We start from the raw sequence: 20,463 nt of genomic DNA, 5'->3' as shown, positions 1-20,463 counted from the left end.
CACATCGCATTTATTCCTAAACGTTATATGTTATATTATATCTTATTCTTGATCTGTCTATCCGATAACTACACATCAACTTTCCTCTATTTATTAACATCATTTTTACTAAAATAAAGTGAAAAAGGGTGTTTTCACACCCTTTTCACATTATTTTAGTTTCACCTGTATTTATTACAGGGCAATTGGAGTAGAATTAGTAAAATTCTACTCCAACCCCCAGTATCACTTATTTTTAGTAAAGCAGATCGCATTTCCCATAATTGTAATGGGAAATGTGATCTGTGTGCAAGTTACTAAAAATAAATTGTAAAAAAATACCGGGGGAAGCCCTGTGATAATAACGCCACCTGGAGGTGGCGTTATCCAGGGTCTCCCCCGGTTACCGGGCTCCCACTCTGCTCTAACGGGGAGAGCAGAGGCGGGAGCCGGTACCAGTAATCAGCTATGTGGTCTAAAGAGACCGCAAGCTGATTGCTGTAAAAAAAAGAAAAAAAAAATTAAACATTTTTTTTTTCACTTACCTGAATCCAGGGACCGGTGATCGGGCCTCCGGTGATGGCTCCTCTCCGGTCAGCTGGTCTCCCACAGTGCACTGGGGCCCGGTCATCAGGTGATCGGGCCCCAGTGCAGTATGGGAGATCACCTGATCGGGAAGCCCGGAGAAGACCACCGGAGGCCAGGAGGATGCAGGTAAGTGTAATGAAGGGAGGGGGGGGTCGCGGGGGAGGGGAGGGGGGGTCGCGGGGGTCCACGATCGCGCAGGGCGGGGCTTAGCGCCGGGGGCGGGGCTTATCGTCGGTGGGGGGGTAGTAGCGGTGGTCGGTCGGCGCATGCGCGTGCTCTTAGTCGCGGTATTTTTTCCAAAAATACCGCGACTAGAGTGCGGATGGGATCCGCAGGGACAGAGCTTTATCGCAAGCTCTGTCCCTGCAAGGGATTTATAGTAAATCGCTGTGATATTGCCTGAATTCGCAATGCGAATTCACTCGGTAATATCACACTACAATCCGCATTCAATATGCGGATTGTAGTAAATAGAGCCCTTAGAGGGCAATTAATGTTGCAATGGGCAACAGAAGTTGCTATGGGCAACGTCTCCACTGGTCCACCTCTACACGCTTTTCACTGCTTGATACATACATTTTTTTAATTTTAACTGCCATCTTTATTTAACAAGCAACATTTGAACATATTTGGGACGGGATGTACTAAAGGTAAAAATACGGTAAAACCCCCGAAAATGCAATTTTCGGGGATTTTACCGCATTCCCAATTGTACTAAGCACCTGGAATGTGATGTATTCCGTTGCTTCGTCCCGATGGGTAATTATATAATAGGAGCCTATGGGCTTCTTATGGGGACGCTCCAGGCTGAGAGGGATCCGACTGGATCTCTACTTTGAGTCCCCACAGCTGGCATCCTTCTGCGTATGTGCAGAAGGATGCCAGAGGAAGTTTTGAGTGTTAAACCCAGAAGTCCCTCTGCCCGGCAGCAACGCAAAGGACAGCTCTTATCGGGCGAGCTGCCCTTTGCAAAATTCTTGGTACATACCGCAGTAATGAACTGTGGTATGTACCCGAAGTCAGAGGGGTTATATAGCATCGCTATTTATATAGCATCTGTTATATCATCAGCATAAGTACTTTGTGTAGTTTGAATACGGGAGATTTCCACCGTGAATGGTATGGTGCCAGGAGCACGTCATACCGATAACATTCTACTTATAACTCCCCAGTTTTAGCAGAAATAACACCTTACACCATGTATATGAGGAGCCTTTGTTTGCCAGGGCCTGTGACACTAATACCATGCGGAGATTAAACAAGCTTTCTGCAGCTAGAGAGGACATCAGAGAGTGAGGCAACCTCATAATCAGGGTAGCAAGACACAGATCATTCTTTTTTGAGCCTAGGAGGGTAATTAGGATTAGAGTGGTATTTAGGAACACATCTATGCTGCCTATAATACTCTCCCCCCCCTTCACAGCCTGCTATCATGAGTCATGACCTCGCTGATTGTACTGTGATTCAATTTAACCCCTCCCCTGCCAGCGAGGTATGCTGGACTAAGATGTATCCACACAATGTATTATTTGTTCATTAAAACTACAATTTTATTTACCAGTATTAGGCAGGGTACACACCTAAACGACTGGCAATCGTGCCGATGTTCAGGGCGATTTGCCTTCACCCTGGACATTGCATGATTGTCGGTACACGCTTAAAAGATTTAATGAAAGACGGAACAATCACAGTTCCGTCCTTCATTAACTTGTACAGGCTCACATGTGATATCGTATGATTGACTGTGCAGCACAGTCAATCGCACGATATCGCATGCGACCGCGGGTACGCGCAAATTGGGCATACACACTGCACGATATACCCGATTTGTCGTTTCCGATTTGGCTAAATCGGCCAAATTGGGCCGATATCTTACAGGTGTGTATGCACCCTAAGACTTTATAATCTACCAAATCTGTGTACTTCCACTTATTTATCAAGACATACATTATATATCCTGATTTATATTTTTGTTTAATTGGAGGTATAATACACAGAGGCTTCTCTCACTTGGGGGATGTGGGCCGCACCGGATGACACCATCTGAGCCCCTAGTGTGACGAGCGCAGTCATGCCTCGAAAACGTCACACACTATACATCGCTGACACAAAGCCACACCCCCTTTCCACAGCACCGCACCGGTTGACACCCAAGTGATGCCACTCATAAAGCACAATTTTCTGCTTTGCCTATTTTAATTCACGTTTAAGGTAGAAACCTCTGCAGTTTATGTAACACACACATACACACACACACACACACACACACACTAAACAATAGGTTTGGAAGCTAATTATCTGTATGTGAAGACAAATATAATAACCCCACTATTTATTTATCAGCTCTCTGCAAAGTGTTAGCTTCTGCCTTTAGATGTTCTTTCCTTATATTAATCAAATGAATGCGATAACGCTCACAGTATAAAAGCTAGTGTGAAGAGAATACACCATAACATACGTATCTATGGTTCCAGGAGTACAGGGGTTAAACATATTATAAGGACACCTGTCAGTCAGGCCCAATCTCTATTATGTGTAATACACCATGAACTTGGTAGAAGGCTGACAGGCTGTGGCCTTCATTTAATCACATGTACTCTGCACTCGGCAATGACAGCTGAACACCAGCGGTTGGCATTACCATGGTTACCGATGGAGAAGAGAGAGGAGTATCTACTTCACAATGGGACAAGTGAAGGGAGGTGGTGGGGGACTGCTGACTTAACTAAATCATTGAGACTAGAAAGGGAATTCAGATAGTATAGAATATTATATAGAGATTCGGCATAATCTTTGCAGGCTCACCCCGTCACCTCAAATCTTAGCCTGCACCGTTGTACAATAGTCGTGAAAGCATCACCACTGTATGGGGCAAAAGCAAGACAATGCCTGCAAAGAATAGTAAGAAAGGGCAGGATGTTGCTGACAGCTTCAAACACTGTACAGTACAGTATGCCGCTGGTATTCTCCATACAGAGCGTTTTTACTAGTGCAAAAAAGGTTAGCATGGTGCTAATGGTAGCTTTATACTTGTCAGGTATTGTAGAAGGGGATCCCAGTGGAAAGAGACACATTCAATTTCAATCATTCATGTTGTCCAACTTTTATAGCTACCAATGGCAAGTGTTAGGGCCAGGTTCAGATACAGTGCCACCTCAGAAAGCATGTCAGATCAGGCTCAGATATACAGTATATGACAAGCAGGTAGTGCAGCAGCCAGTATTTAGTATATCACTCTGAGGCAAATGAAGGCAACCAGAGACTCGCTAGCTATTATGGAAATGCCACTCGCAGCATGTCTCGCAAGCTGTGAATGGCATGCTGGTACTAGTAATTCTACAACAGCTTAAGCAGGCTCTAAGGACCCACTAGCATTATTGCATCTGTTCAGTGCAAGCCACACTATTTAACCCTTTACTGCAGTGACGGCAGCATTAACAAAGCATGCAGGAAGGCAGTTCATTCTTTCATCTGTTTTCAACGTGCATAGAATGCTGGTTTTCTTTTTTTTAATGGAGATTTTGATCCCTACTGCATACTCCAATTATTCTCCCTTGACTGTACAGTGAAGACAGTGGGGTTTTACACAGAGTGCATAAATTTTGCCATATGTTAATGTGCCCATCTGGGTCTGCCCTGACCAATTTGTTATCCATGGCAAGATGTTAGCTTGTGCCTCCAGTTCACATGAATATGCCACAAATTGGCGGCTGACGCTGGTGTGGTTACACCGCCGCTGGGAGATATTACGTGTTCTGCTGGTGGCTCTTCTGTCCATCACCTCTCTGTCATTGACGTGGTGGAGAGATTCACGGACAAGGCTAAAAAAGTACTGACTGTAGCCACTGCTACTCCCGTCAGTGTGTTCCCGGAAACATGGTGGTGGGCTACTGCACGGCCCCCTGGAGCACTGGCACCCTAGGCATTAGCCTGTATTGCCTACGCCCAGGACTGGCTCTGTTGACCATGGTCAGTAGTGAAATCTCTAACTGCATGGCCCACGTGGCCTAATCAAATGAGCACCACGATAGTACTTCTGAAGCCCCTGCAGACTGTTACTGCAGTTAGATGACTGTCTGCCACACACAGACTATCAGCGGTCATATTCTGACAGCTTATTCGTCCTGAGGGATAATGATCCTCTCTAATCATTATTGGGAGTTCTATTAATTTGCAGTTTCCGCCCATGATATCTCCAGTCTCCTGGCTGTGTAAGCACCTGAGGACGCATGTAACAACAATCAACCTGTGCTCAGGATCATCCATGAAAGCATCATAAACCATTTTCACGTGTCCACTGTCCATCCTGTATTCACATCGTAGCATGACATTTTCGGTATGCTTTATGTCTGCCATGTCAATCCACCTGTCTTTATCTCACCGCTGTGGCCAATTTGTACAGATGTGGTTATTTTGGAATATGTAACTGATTAACGATGACTTTAGACCTGTTTGTGCATGATCATCTGCTAGTCACACTAAGGCAGATAGTGTCAGCTGCCAACTGTATTTACTGGCATGCCTTAAAATCATCAGTTCAGTTTGGGATGTGTTTCTGGGCACTGCACTTGTTTTGGGATTACCTACACATAATTGTTGGGACAGTTTGCTGATGTTCCTGGCAGCATTGCAGCCTCTGTGGCCAGTATTAGGATAAAATTCACTTATGTGCATTTGTTTAAAACTTATTTTGCTTTATAATGCATTTGTTTGTCATTCACCGTAATGAATAGGAAATTGCTCTAAAATTTAAAAATGGTGATTTCTTCAGTCTACTGTTGATTTTTGGGAATGTGCATTGTACCACTAAAAGTCATTTGTTATGTTTTTAATGGATTACATAACGCTAAAAGGGGCCAATACAGAGGCAATGTACTGCCAAACGCCCTGTGATGTTTGGTAGCGCACCTATTTTCTTATTATGGTACGGTAGGCTGAACATTGCTATTTTTCCTGCGCACATCTATGGGGTGCAGGGGAAACCTAGCGATGCCACTGGCGCGATGTGCTGTCCTGTCATGGCACATTATGGCCTAGATGCTAATTGAATTGCCCCCCAAAAATGTAGCTAGGTGAAAGTATGCAATGTACAGATGTGTCTCCATACACCTGCAAGACGCCTGGCGGGAATGTACCGCCAGGTCCTGTGTGACTCTGGTAGCGCTGGATCATTTTTTCATGTCTTTTTTGCCCAAAAATGCATCTGAATCGTAATCTGATGTTACTAGGGTGCACTAGGAGACTGTGCTGATTCATTTGATACAACACTTGTATATCTGTGTGCAACTGAGTCTGTATACAAAGTAAAACGGAACTCGGTGTGGAAAAAATCTGCGTTTGCTGCATCATAGCATTTCCTATACAGATTCAGCGACTCAGTTGCACACAGATATACAAGTGTTGTATCAAATTAAGCAGCACAGTCTCCTGGCGTGTCCTAGTCACATTACATTGCAACTAAGGCCCATATTCAATTTGGAGCGAAAAAGCCGAGATGGGCGAAAAAGTTTCGCTGATGACGTATTTTCGCCAGGCAGAAAAGTATCGCAGTATTCAATTTGAAAGACTTTCCACCTAGGCGGAAAGTCAATGAAATGTAATAGGCGAAAAAGTTTCGCTTATGAATAGCTGGCGGAAAAAAGTGCAGAATTGGGGTTTTTGGGGAACCCCCATGCAGCCTTAAGACAGTCCTCCAAAGGTAAATTGTGGCAAAAAATTCTTTAAAAAGACTTAAGATCACCCCAAAAAGTTACTTTAATTTTGGGGGCGAAAAAAAAAAGTTGGAGGACAAAGTTAAAAACTAGCGAAATAGACTCCAGGGGGGTCCTGAAGTATGCCCCAGGTGGTTTTTTTTTATGCAGGTGTTTGCGGCAGGTGGATTTTTTACGGATTTTAAAACGATACTTTAGCAACTTTAATATATGCTACCCCCCATTTCCAGGTACCCAAAATTTGCAGGGACTAGTTATTTTCTCCAGAAAATAATACAAAATGCTATTCTTCACCAATTATGCAAATACGCAAAACAGCGCCTACTGAGACAATTTAAAAACAACAAATACCTTCAGCAGGCCAATTCGGGGGAATTCATAGTGATCCCCCATGTCAGTGCATCTTTTGGGGGGTGCCAAACTGATTACCCCATTTTGGAGAGGACTTTCGGCCTGTTCAAGTATCGCCGGGTGCCGTTTTGACGCACTTTCATATTGAATACTGGGAATCGCGGGGACGCACGCGAAAAGTTTCTGCACCCAAAACATGCGATGTAGGCGAAAAGTCCACCAGGCGAAAAAGTATCCTGGGTGCGAAACATATTGAATACGGGCCTAAGACACAATTTCAGGTGCAAAATAAGATGCCCAACGCTAGCAAAGTAGCACAGGACCTGGCGCACCAAGAAGGGCTGTTTGGCGCGATTGCAGAAAGAATGTATGAGGACACATCTGTATAATGTGGCTTTATTTTTATTATTTTTAACAGTGTTTAAAAATTACCATTATTTTTGCCCAACCTTCACAGTAGTCCCTGTGCGGACTGATGCATGATTTATAACATTAGTCAATGAATCTTGGATAGTAATTTGTAGATTGCAGTTTTAGCTTAATATATAATTATATAGTTACATATATCCATAATTATAAGGCTAGGCATTGACTTGTTTTCACTGTACCAATAGGTTTTCACAAAGAAGACATTGTGGAAATGTCATCATTATCCACAGCTCCACAAAATCCAAATTTACATTTAAACTCAAACTGAGCACTGAACGTTAGTGTATTTGACAATATGCATTAGCCATAGGACTCCAATGTTGATTCACATTGGTGCATATCCCTCTATGAAATGCATGAATTCTGACATTAACCGATGAGCTCGGGATAATCTTTCCTTTTTTAGATTTGGCTTCACTGACCTTTTATCAGATCATTAAATAGATATATGTATTCTTAATTTGACATCTTGTCGCTAACAATATTTCATTACTAATGAGGTCTTTGAAGTAACTTGGCTATTGTTATAAATCATCTAATATCATCAGCGACACATTTGTCAGATTATCCATAAAATGTACAGTATATGGTATGTTAACTGTATATCCATACATCTACCAATTAAATGGCTTTGTTATGGTCAGATGCGAGGCACCATGTAAGAAAGCAAAGAGACACATTCTGCCTCATTAATAAAATAATATCACAAATGAAAAAAAAAAGAAATGAAAAAAAATCAGTTCTTGGAAATACAGCCATATATTTCTTTAACAAAAGTGTAGACAAACTCATAGTAACCAGACATTTGGGGAGAGGTATCAAGCTTTGGACAGAGATTATGTGGTCTATTTACTAAGCAGTGTTAGGATACAAAGTGAAAAGTGAGAAGGTGCCAGCCAATCCGCTCCTAACTGCCATCTCACAGGCTGTGTTTGAAAATGACAGGAGCTGATTGGCTGGCACCTTATCACTTTTCACTCTGTCTCCTAACACTGCTTAGTAAATAGACCCCAAAGTTCAGTAGTTGCTCAAAGCAACCAATCGGCTTCTAATTGCCACTTTTGTACTAGATAAATGACAGTTAGAAGCCGTTTGGTTATTTTGGGCAACTTATCAACTTTCGCTCTCCAAGGCTTGATACATCTCACCCTTTGGCTTTTATAGTTTTACATGCACTGGGCAAACCAGTACATTGTAAGGGGCACATACTCTGTAATCTTTAAGAGTGCATAAAATACCCATAATTTCAGTAATGTGTTAAACCAATAGATTTAATCACAGAAAGATACCAATTTGTAATAACATCAGCAACATGCCTCACAACTTTTGTTCCTGCCAAAGTGGGACAGGTATGTAATGTGCGTGCGAGAAGGGGGTGTGGTCAGATATAAAGATATAAGGGGGTGTGGCCATTGTTTCTGACACACTGAGCTGCCCCATCCCATTCCACTTACATAAAAGGACCTCTAAAACCAAGTATACCATGACAGGATACCTCCTAACCTTTAGGTCGATAAGGACAAAGCTGTACTGATTTGGAAGAAGGGCCAGTGTCCCCAATCTGGGACTGGCCCATCTAAATCATGATAGTTGGGAAGCATGTTACAAGCTATAACAAACAAATCTGACAATTCAATGTGACTTAAATTTACTGACATTTGTAAATCCTGAGTTGCATTACAAAATAGTACATGCATTGCTGCTTTGTATGTTCTAACCCGTGTCTGTGTGGTTATCGTGTATGTTCTTCAGCTCCTCACATGAAAGACCAACTGGTAGGTAATTTGGCAACTGGCTACATCAACTATTTTGTGTGTGCAAATCTGGGCCTGTAGTAAGGAAACTAGCACTGCAGTGACAATCCAAAGGGGTCTATTTATTAAGCAGTGTTAGAGTGAAAAGTCATAAGAAAGTGATAAGGTTCCAGCCAATCAGCTCCCAACTGTCATATTTCAAACACAGCCTGTGAGATGACAGTTGGGAGCTGATTGGCTGGCACCTTATCACTTTGTAATCACTTTTCACTCTGTCTCCTAACACAGCTTAGTAAATAGACCCCAAAGTGACTTTCCTATAATAATATAAACAAGGGGGTTTGTTATACTGAGTAATGCACACATTTATCTAATCATCACTGAAGATATGAAATCTGAACTTACCGAGAGCAGTGATATCACGTTTGTACAAATATTATTTACAGGAGTTTTTACAAATATACCTGTGTTTAATAAAAAAAAGGTATAAAATAAAGTATAGAAGGTGATCATGCAGCCATATCTAATTCCCACAGTATGTAAGGGCAAGTGCTTCATTTTCATAATAGCATAACGTCCACTGTGATTTACCAGAAGTGTAATCGCTATGGGTAATGGAGGCTTCCGTCACTACCTCTCCACATGCACCTTATCCTCTATCATCTCCTGTTTATTTCATTATCAGAACAATAACATTGCTTTCTAAGATGGGGATTTAATTAGTTGCCGCGGTGGCTTCCTCCCCGGAGCTTGCGGAGCGCAAATTTCTAAAGTACCATGAAGTGCTATCCAGACAAATGAATCTTGTGATTAATATCACTTACCTTGTGCTGCATTTGTGTGGGAGATAATGAATGAGATGCTTAATGGGGGATGTACTGTATACACAAATATGTATGTGTGTTTGTGTATATGTGTGTGCGTATATATATATATATATATATATATATAGGGCTATTTTTCTGGAATGTACAAAACATCAATAGATGAACATACGACCTTTAATTGGGGTTGGGAAGTGTGTTTATTAGTTATATTAATCATTTTTACCGCAAGCATTTGCATGGGAGACATGACAATAGACATGAGCAAGAGGCTGAGGGCCTGATTCAGAGCCGGACACTATTTGCGAACGGTCGTTCAGAAAAAGGGGCCGGCTATTTAAATTGAGCGCTCGCTCTTTGCGGTCTGTTGATGCCTCTATGTCTGAGCGAGCGAACGAAACATGCGCTTGCTATTTTGGAAAGACGCCCCCTGGCCGTTCGCATCATACGTCATCTCTGCTATTTATTAGATTAATCGAGTACATCGAAAGGCGTCTGAACTGCTCGCAGTGCTTGTGGTAGGTTTTACTTCCCGCAATCATGCGAGCAGTTCAGGCTAAAAGACAACCAAGTGACGTGGTCGATGACACTCCCTTACTAATTATGCACTCCCATTAAACGCCCGTTTTGACCGTTTGGCACGCCTGCGTTCGGATCTCCACTCCCCGTTTTCAAGCACCTTCCCCTGTTACCACCCACAAACGCCTCATTCTGTCACTCAAATTAGCAGGCCCTCACTGTTTTGCGAGTGCACAATTTCCGACCACAATGACTGGTTGGCGCATGCGCATTACGACCCATACGCATGCGCAGATGTGCGAACATCGCTCGGAGCGAACGAGCGGCCGCTTACGAGCGGCTCTGAATCAGGCCCTGCGTGCATCAAAATTGTTAATATCTCCCCCCTTCTGTATATCAGTGCTCTAGACTTGAAGAGCTGCAAGAGTGCAGAAGAGAAGAGTGCTGGAGACATAAGGCCTGATTCATCACGGCTCGCAGCTGCCACAGCGTACGCAAATCATGCTTGCCGACATTCAGCTCCCTCCTCCCGGGAGGGAGCTGTCGGGCTTTCACAGTGGGGGGGCTTGCCGCTGTAAAAGGAGGCGTGGCCCGGCAGGTGGCGCATCATTGGGGGCGTGACAGCACGATCGTGTCATCGTGGCCCCGCCCCCTCTTCACAATGGGGCAACATTAATGGCATTGGTGACGTAATTAGGCCCGCCTCTTTCCTTGGAAAAGTCCGCAGTTTGCAGGTCCACGAGGAGGGGGCAGAGCTAAAATCGCGCTGTTTAGCCCTGCCCCCTCATCCCCATTAAATCTCCCCATCCTGCCCATTTCACTAGAAGGTGGACAGGATGTGGGAGATCTAGCTACACTTCCGGGGGTGCGGGGGGCTACCTGAAAAATCAGGAGCCTCCTGCGACTTCCGGGAGTGTAGGTAAGTATGGTACAAATGTGCGAGGCAGGAGCGTGGACAGTAAAGTATGGAATAAAAAACATACTTTATGGATTCTACCACATTACCAAAGACCTGTAAAAACTGAAACATGAAATTAGTAGCAATAAAAGCAGTGCCACATATACGGGATGCAATCGGGAAGCCGGCTGACACTATACCGTCAGCCGGCTTCCCGACTGTCATACCCCGGCGAGGGTGAAATGCCCGGCGTCTAGATGTAGACGCCGCTCATTTCCCCGACGCTGGGAGACCGGCGCCCGGCATCCCGATCGAAGTGATGCCGGGCGCCGCGAGCGGACAGCCGCGGGGGGGGAGGGTTAGGTTTAGGGCTCCCGGGGGGGATTTAGGGTTAGGCAACCCCCCGGGAGGTTAGGGTTAGGCTAGGGGGAGGGAGGGTTAGGGTTAGGTACCCCCCGGGGGACTTAGGTTTAGGCAGCGGGGAAGGGGGGAGGTTAGGGTTAGGCACTTAGAGGGGGGATTAGGGTTAGGCACTTGGGGGGGAGGTTAGGGTTAGGCACCCCTAAGGAGGGTTAGGGGGGTAGATTAGGTTAATTAATACTTACCTAGGGACGATCGGGATTTCCAGCGCTGCCGGATCTGTGCCAGTGTCGGGCTGCCGCTGCCGGGAATCTAACCAATCGAGCCATGTGGCCGGCGGTATTTCATACCGATTCCACATATACTGTAGAGATTGAGGAACATAAACAAAATATATATATATTTTTTTATATTTGCAAAAATCTCAATCTTGTATATCCTGTCAGTTGTTGATCTAAACTTCATGTTTTGCTTATTGTTCTCAACAATCTTCTATCTTATATTGTCACCGACAATGGTTACTCACAATACATGATATTAATATAATAGGAAGCATGATGTGTATACATAGTATATGTTAAGTACCTAGGGCTACTATCTCAGTTCTTGACAAATGTATTGCAAAAATACACTGCATCTCAGCGTAATAGACATTTACAGAATCTAGCTCATATATATATATATATGTTGAATATATGGATTTCGGGTTATTTATATCACTATAAATTAATTTTTTTCTTGCAGTGGGAGGAAGTAAGTGGCTATGATGAAAACCTCAACACAATCCGCACATATCAAGTTTGCAACGTCTTTGGTCCCAACCAGAATAACTGGCTTCGCACCACTTTCATTCCGAGGCGGATGGCCCAACGTGTCTATGTGGAGATGCGTTTCACTGTCAGAGACTGTAGTAGCCTTCCTAACGTGCCAGGCTCTTGCAAGGAGACATTTAACTTGTACTACTATGAGACAGACTCCCATTTTACCAATAAAGACTCAGCATTTTGGAACGATGCCCCTTATCTTAAAGTAGACACCATAGCTGCCGATGAGAGTTTCTCACAAGTGGACTTTGGTGGGAGACTGATGAAGGTGAACACAGAAGTGCGTAGCTTTGGCCCATTGACGCGCAGCGGCTTCTATTTAGCCTTCCAGGATTATGGAGCATGCATGTCGCTCCTGTCTGTCCGTGTCTTCTTCAAGAAGTGTCCCATTGTGGTACAGAATTTTGCTGTCTTTCCTGAAACCATGACCGGGGCAGAGAGCACATCGCTGGTAATATCACGGGGAACCTGCATTCCGAACGCAGAGGAGGTAGATGTACACATTAAACTCTACTGCAACGGGGATGGAGAGTGGATGGTCCCCATTGGAAGATGTACTTGTAAAGCTGGATATGAACCTGAGAATCATACAGTCTGCAAAGGTACAGTATGTACTAATTCTTATATATGATCTTCTAATGAGCTATCATGTATATATATAGTATATACATGGCACTAAACTGCACTAATAGTTCACCAAAGCCATCCAATCAGATGGCAAGTAGAGTAATGATTAGAATAATGCTAAGCTGTATATATATATATATAAATACGCTATTTACCTACTGTACGTGATAAAAGTCATGAAAACTATGAATATTAGTACTTCACACACATATATATATATATATATATATATATATATATACACATACATATATATAGCACCGGCATATTCGGTTGCACTTTACAATTGGGGATTAAATTGTCACTGAATAGTAATAATAGGATCTGGAAATGCTTTTGGAAATCTGGTATACTGTTCATTTTACAATAATCCGGCCATTTATACACCCACACACCTTCTTATATCTAAGCTAAGCTCTTGCCCAATTCCATCCACATTTATGCAAATCTTAATAATGTGGCTGAAACATAAAAGGCGCCGTCAGTGCTTCCTCCTGTGACGACCTCATGAAACTGATTACTGAGTTATGTATTCCAGGGAACCAGATTTTCCTACATTTAAATATAATGCACTAAGTATATGTAGTGTCACTCTACAGCACAGTGCACACATTAGGCCTGACGCAGAGTTTCATGCAAGTCTGATTTGCGGAAGGGTCTTGCGTGCTTTCGCACTGCGCATGCTTCGGAGCTAATCGTATGCAACTACAGCTGACGCAGAGTTGATACATCTCCACTTGGTGGTAATGGGGCATGCAACAGAATTTTTCAATATATATACGGTTAATATCTATAAACGATATGAACGATAACGATATCGTTCAACGATATATATCGTTCATATCGTTCATTTTTATGCAGTGAACGACCAACAATGCGCGTTCCCGCATGAACGATAACGATATCTATGATCATCCGTACATGCAGGCCAACTTCCACGATATCGTCAACTTTGCCTGTTCAGAGATGTGGCAGGAGGACTTTACTGAAAGATATCTTTCAAGTCACAGGTGGTACAGATCGTACCGTGTGTATATGCAGCTTAACAGTCATAAAAAGAAATGTTGGTCTGTCTATAAAAAAATAAAAATAAACACAGTGTAGAGATCAATAGAGTTGAAGCATTTAAAAAAAACAAAAATAAAAACATTGCATATTATTTCTAATCCCTGTGTGATGACGTTGTATTCTATATTCTTCTGCTTTTGTTCACTTATATATTTAGTATCATATTAGGCGTGCTAGTAAAGTGTTTTCAATTGTGGAGAGATGTGATTTTTGTGATAGTCTTTACATTTAAAATGACAAAATCAGGGCAACATTAAAGTCCAGCAAAAAAAAGGGGAAAAGATAGTTTCCTTGCACTGGGTTGGAAGTAGTTATAAACTGAATGATGTGGTCCTTATTGACAAAAATGTCCACGGTAAATTTACTCTGTGGTCCGCAAAGCTTACCCATTCATGGGAATACAAATGTAAATGGTCAATAAAATTAAAGCTTTACATTTTTTGGCACTTTCAACAAAATCAATGTTTAAACATAAAAAAAACCTTATGGGCATGTCTAGCTCAACCTAGGGGCGTGTCTATTGTCACTCGGAGGCATGAGTAAACGCAGCCGAGTAAATATGCTAATAGTTCTAGAGCTTACTAGAGCATAGAGACGCTCACTGCTGACTTCTCATCTGCGTACGACGTTGCTTACCTGCGGAAATATCGGTAACATCAACGCACATGGAGCAGCCATCTTGCCCTTGCGGCAGGTCTGACCAGCCGCAGACTATGCAGCTCTCCTGACATGCAGGGCATACTTGCCTACCCTCCAGATTTGGTCGGGAGCCTCCCGAAAATCGGGTGCAGCTCCCGACCTCCCGGGAAGGCAGGCAATTCTCCCGGCTACCGCCCACCCCTCCTGTCCCCACCCTCAATAACCCCTGCAACCCGATTCACGTCATTTTGGCCCCGCGCCCTGCTTCACAATGCCTATTTTGTCGGCATTGTGTAGCGGGGGCGGGGCCAAACTGACGCGATAGTGTGACCCCCGCCCCTGCCACGCCCACAAGTGATGTGACCTGCCCGTCTACTCCCCCTTGTCTCGGCCACGCCCCCCCCCCTACCGATCTGGCTGCTCCCTCCCGGAAGGAGCAGCCAGAAAGTCGTCAGGTATGATGCAGAGGGCTCTCATGCTGCATAGGAGATCACAAGAACTAATTTATGCACACCCATGTGATGTCATTTACAAATATGTCTACCTGTCAAACACTGACTACCTGTCACTCACTTTGTGAATGGGTTCTCTGTGCATACAGAATCGCAATACAATTGCAGCTTATACGCATGTGCAATGGCAAAATGCTCTATCTGTGGAAATATAGCCATTGCAGAGGTCCCCAGTAATTATCTGCTGGATTCAGTATATGTGTGGTTCCCAGTGCAAGAGGGAGTACCAGCAATATGGAAGGTTGTGGGCAAGGGGTTGGGTATAGGATCCCGGCGGTCAGGATGCCGCTGTTTAGAATACAGACACCGGCATCCTGACAGTCAGAATCCTGACATCCATACGTAAATATAGTAGAACTAACCCTAACCCCTACCCTAACTCTAACCTTCCCTCCCTGATGCCTAAACCTAACCTCCTTCCCAAGTGCCTAAACCTAACCTCCCCCTCCCCGCAACCCTAAACCTAACACTTCCTCCCCAGTGCCTAAACCTAACCTCCCCCTCCCCGCACCCTAAACCTAAAAATTCCTCCCCATTGCCTAAACCTAACCTCCCCCTCTCCGCACCCTAAACCTAACACTCCCTCCCCAGTGCCTAAATCTAACCTCCCCCTGTAGTGCCCAAACCTAACCTCCCCCTCCCCGCACCCTAAACCTAACACTCCCTCCCTGGTGACTAAACCTAACCTCCCCCCCAGTGCCTAAACCTAACCTCCCCCTCCCCGCACCCTAATCCTAACCTCCCGCACCCTAAACCTAACCCTCCCTCCCTGGTGCCTAAACCTAACCTCCCCTCATAGTGCCTAAACCTAACCTCCCGCACCCTAAACCTAACCCTCCCCCCCTTAGTGCAAAACCCTAACCATAAACCTAACCCTCCCCTTACTCCTGATACTTACCTTTGGGATGCCAGTGGTCAGCATCCCGTATGCTGGGATGCTGGCTACATCCCGTGGGCAAGGTGAGGTAAAAATGTATTCAAAAATAATATTGGATCTTGTGCTCCCACCTAATACAAACTTATACACATCATTTATTCATTTTTATGTGAGTTTGTGAGGCCTCTGTAGGAGAGACACTGCTAGATTGTCACAGACTGACCCAAATAAATACAGGAGAAAGGTAAGAAACTGACTGGATCTGGGTGCTGAGTGCCACAGGCATTACCTTCCCCCAGAGAGGGCACTCACTGATAGCCATGGAATGGATGGCTGTCAGTGAGCGCCCTTAATGCCTGTGACACTCAGCAGCCAGCCACAACGGAACCCATGACGCAGTTCCCACTACTACTTCGTTATAATTCCCTATCCCTTACATGTTAACAGGGCCACCGTGTGTGGTGGTGAAGAGGCCACCAATGCCACCTCTGCTGGTAATGCCGTGTAACACAGGCCTCAACCGTGCAGTGATAGGCGGCCGCCGCTACCTATAACCCCGCGGTGGACAGCCTTTAAGTAACATCACGTCACGCATCATGACATCTCCCACGCAGGCGCCCCCTCCCCCCCCAGTAACTCTGGACTCACACATGTGCAGTCTAGATTTTAGCTGTAGGATTTGCAGGGGGGTGGGAGTTTGAGATAGTTTGAGAGGAGGCAAGCCTGACTTATACACAAACATACATACGTACGTTCATGCATAGTCACACACAGTCATACACATACATAGTCACCCACGTGCACATTTACATACAGTCACACTTGTACACAGTACACATACACAGGACCATAACTAGGGTAGTGCGACCAGTGTCATGGCACAGGTCACCGCAGGGCAGGGGGCGCTGTTTAGGCATGTACATTTTCCTGTTTATTATCATTCCTACTTGTAGCTTCCTCTTCTGCATCTCCTGGCCTCCCCTATCTCTTCCCTGGCCCTTCCCCATGAGGCCATGGCACTTTTTCAGGTGTCCCTCTCTAAAAAATTAAGGGGGGGGGGGGTGGCGCCAATGCTCTCCCTGGCACACGGCACCAAAAAGTCTAGTTACTGCTCTGCACAAGCATATATACAATCCCACATATATACACATACATAGTCACATACATACACATACATAGTCACACATTTACAGTCACGTCACACACACATAATAGTCACGCACTTATATACATACAGTCATATACACACATACATAGTAACACACTTATACACATACTATACATAGTCACACACATACAATCATACATAAAATACATAGGGGAAGATTTATCAAAGCTTGGAGAGAGATAAAGTGGAGAAAGATAAAGTACCAACCAATCAGCTCCTGTCATTATTCAAACACAGCCTGTAAAATGACAAGAGCTGATTGGTTGGTACTTTACCTCTCTCCAAGTTTTGATAAATCTCTCCCATAGTCACACACTTTAACACATACTATACATACATACTATAAAGACAGTGCCCCCCCCCCAACCCCCTGAGTCCCGATTTCCTTATATGCTGGCTGCTGGATGGTCTTTATCACTCTGGTAACTGGGCATGCAGCAGCTTCTCCCCCTTCTCTCTCTCATGCTGCTGCTGGGACAGTGTCATGTAGCCCCACCCCCTGCTTGGACTCCCTCTTTTCTTCTCCAGCTCCCTGTGCCTGTACCCCCTTTATCTGGTACTGTGGCTGCAAGCTGGGTGGCAGGTAGAGAATGCTGCATGGTCACTCTGATTGGTGTATAATTCACAATCAGAGCAGCCGGGGATCATCTTTCTCTGCCTGTCTCTCAACTGCATCCCCTATGCATAGAGCGAAACAGCTGCACACTCCATGTAGATGCTCAGACCAGCCCTGCCTAAAGGCCCCCAGACCTCCTTTCCATAAGAAGGAGTGGACCTCCAGGAATCAATGGCATCTGAAGATGGCTTTGGTTCACGCAATTAAACTCTGAAAACTTTCCGTTTTCGGAGTTTACTGGATACTAGACGGCCCATTAAAAAAAACCTAGCCTTTCTGCATGTGTAAATGTTCTATAAGGGATCATGAATAGGCTCCATAGTCCTGCTAATTCATACGCTGGCAAATCTCAGAACCAAAATGTCTTCAATGTGCACAGACTAGTTCTGCTGACTTGTATTATATTATCCCTATGTTTACTGGGCTGCCTTCATTTATCCCTCTCATGGCAATCTGCAAACATAGAGACTCTTGCCTACTCTTAGATGATATAGTATTGCATTAATTGGGCGGAATTCAATTGATTCCTGCCCCCATTGCGCCCGACAGAGCTATTCAATTCTTGCTCCTGTCGGGCACGATCAGCTGACAGCGCTACATTTCAGCTCGCAGCCCCAGGGGGGTGAAAGCTGAAAAGTGCGAAAAGTGACGTTTGGGCACCCAAACATCACAATTCGCGATCGCGCCCAGCACTTTGGTCGGGTTTAGCTGCTTTACACGGCTAAACCCGACCACTTTGGGCACGATCAGCACGAAAATCTGGAACAATTGCATAGCGGCCCGCGATCTCCTGTCACTTTAGAGGGGAGATGCGGGCCGCGAAAACAATTGAATTCCGCCCATTGAGTGATAAAAAGAAAAGACAACTCTGTCTCTCGCCCAATCATTTCGCTGGTGCTCTGCATCTGCAATGAAGAAATGGTTGAGACTGCCCCTACTGGTGAGGCGGTCCACTTATGTTTACAAAATAAACAATTCAGTGATTACACACCTGATTGATTGTAATAGATACAACATGTATCAGAACGGGTCCAGGAGCTGTAAGGTCTTTCTTACAAGGTCAAAAAGCCTGAGGACTGATTAACATCTGCCCAGACTTAAGGGCAGATGTACTAAACTCTGGATAGTGATAAATTGGAGAATTATAATATTCCAACCAATCACCTCCTAACTGTCATTTTTAAACACAGCCTGTAACATGACAGTTAGGATCTGAGTGGCTGGTAGTTTATCAGTCTCCAATGTATCACTTTCCAGAGCTTAGTACATATCCCCATTAGGCTGTATGCCTTATTAGTTTTATTAATATTATTATTATTATCTTATTTTAAAGCACCACAAAGTGTACACAGTGCCATGCAAAGCAAAGAAGAATACAATGGCAGATCAAAGCATACAGTACCTAGCAAAAATGCCAATTAACACACCACAGAGTGGGTAGGGGAAGAGGTAGGTCAACTTGCTGAAACTAGCGGGAACCTACAGAGGCAAGTCCAATCAGTGTTCAGTGATCCTGTAGCCAAGCTATATGCCCTATGCCTTCCAACTTCTGGTATGAGTCCCCTCGGAATATACTGTATGCTTGTTAGCATCACCTTGTTACAGTATATGTTCAATTTGTATTCATATAAAAGTGAGTGTGATTTATTAAAGATATTCATGTTTTTAAGCACTGGCGTTCTTGCACTAAATTATTTTTTATCTTTCCGCCTATTAACCAATCATTTTGGATGGGATAAAATGCAGTAGAATCCTAGGATAAATGTTGAAAAGCCCGCATCCCTTTCAGATGAAGTAAGGGTATATAAACCTGTTGATGTGCGGTGCATTTATTTCATCTTTTTCCTGCTTTGAGGTTATAATGAAAGGCTATCTTCCCTCTGATATAAAGTAAGGGTATATCAGCCAGTTGGTGTGCAGTGGATGCGCTCTTCTTTTCTATTCTAGAGATGGATAAGAATTCAACACTCTGATCATTTAGGATTTATTTTACACAAGGATGGACTTTTTCAAGAATACGTATCATTGAAATTGTATTACACTATTTTGTTCTTTTTATTTATTTTTACTTTTTAAACTATGTGTTGTTGAAATGACATAATTGGATCATTCTTTTTTAGGATACAGACCTCAACGCTAAGTGAAAATCAGATTTTATATATATATACATATATATATATTTATATATATATATATATATATATATATATATATAACCAGGGATAGTAAGTCAGGAAGAGAACAGAATGAGACCTGACACAGCATTAATACAGCACGTACACAATGCAGGAATATGCAGGGGTGATGCAAGATGTGCGGGGATGAAAGGGGGTGGCGGCGGCCGGGAGATTTCTCTAATTTTCCAGGGGGCAGGAGCACCACTCGATTTTCGGGAGACTTACGGCCATCCCAGGAGAGTAGGCATGTATGCAGTTAGGAGCTGAATGGTTGGTACTGATACTTTGGTGTCTATTTATTAAGCTTTGGATGGAGATAAAGTGGACAGAGATAAAGTACCAGCCAATCAGCTATTAACTGACATTTTTCAAACACAGCCTGTGACATGGAATTTAGGAGCTGATTGGCTGGTACTTTATCTCCTTCCACGGCTTAGTAAATAGACCCCATCTCTCTCCACTTTATCTCTCTCCAAGGCTTGATACATCTCCCCCAAGGCTTGATATATCCCTCAATTAGTAAACTGAAAAAAAAAACAGAA

The 20,463-nt window shown here is 43.9% G+C and overlaps 1 protein-coding gene across 2 annotated transcripts in view; it reads left to right on the top strand.

Moving 5' to 3' along the window:
- The window catches only part of LOC148534446 (ephrin type-B receptor 1-B), a 343,730-nt gene that overhangs the window by 149,548 nt on the left and 173,719 nt on the right, over positions 1-20,463 (top strand). For both annotated transcript variants that reach the window (XR_015877634.1, XM_088466663.1), the window contains exon 3: positions 12,158-12,839. Coding sequence is in view for 1 of the 2 variants with exons in the window: in XM_088466663.1 (XP_088322789.1) it covers positions 12,158-12,839 (682 nt within the window). In the remaining variant the exon portion in view is untranslated. The remainder of the gene's footprint in view (positions 1-12,157; positions 12,840-20,463) is intronic.

The sequence above is a fragment of the Taudactylus pleione genome, unplaced genomic scaffold (genome assembly GCF_031769625.1).
Source record: "Taudactylus pleione unplaced genomic scaffold, aTauple2 ptg000066l, whole genome shotgun sequence".
Lineage (NCBI taxonomy): Eukaryota > Metazoa > Chordata > Amphibia > Anura > Myobatrachidae > Taudactylus > Taudactylus pleione.
This window is presented reverse-complemented; position numbering and strand designations above follow the sequence as displayed.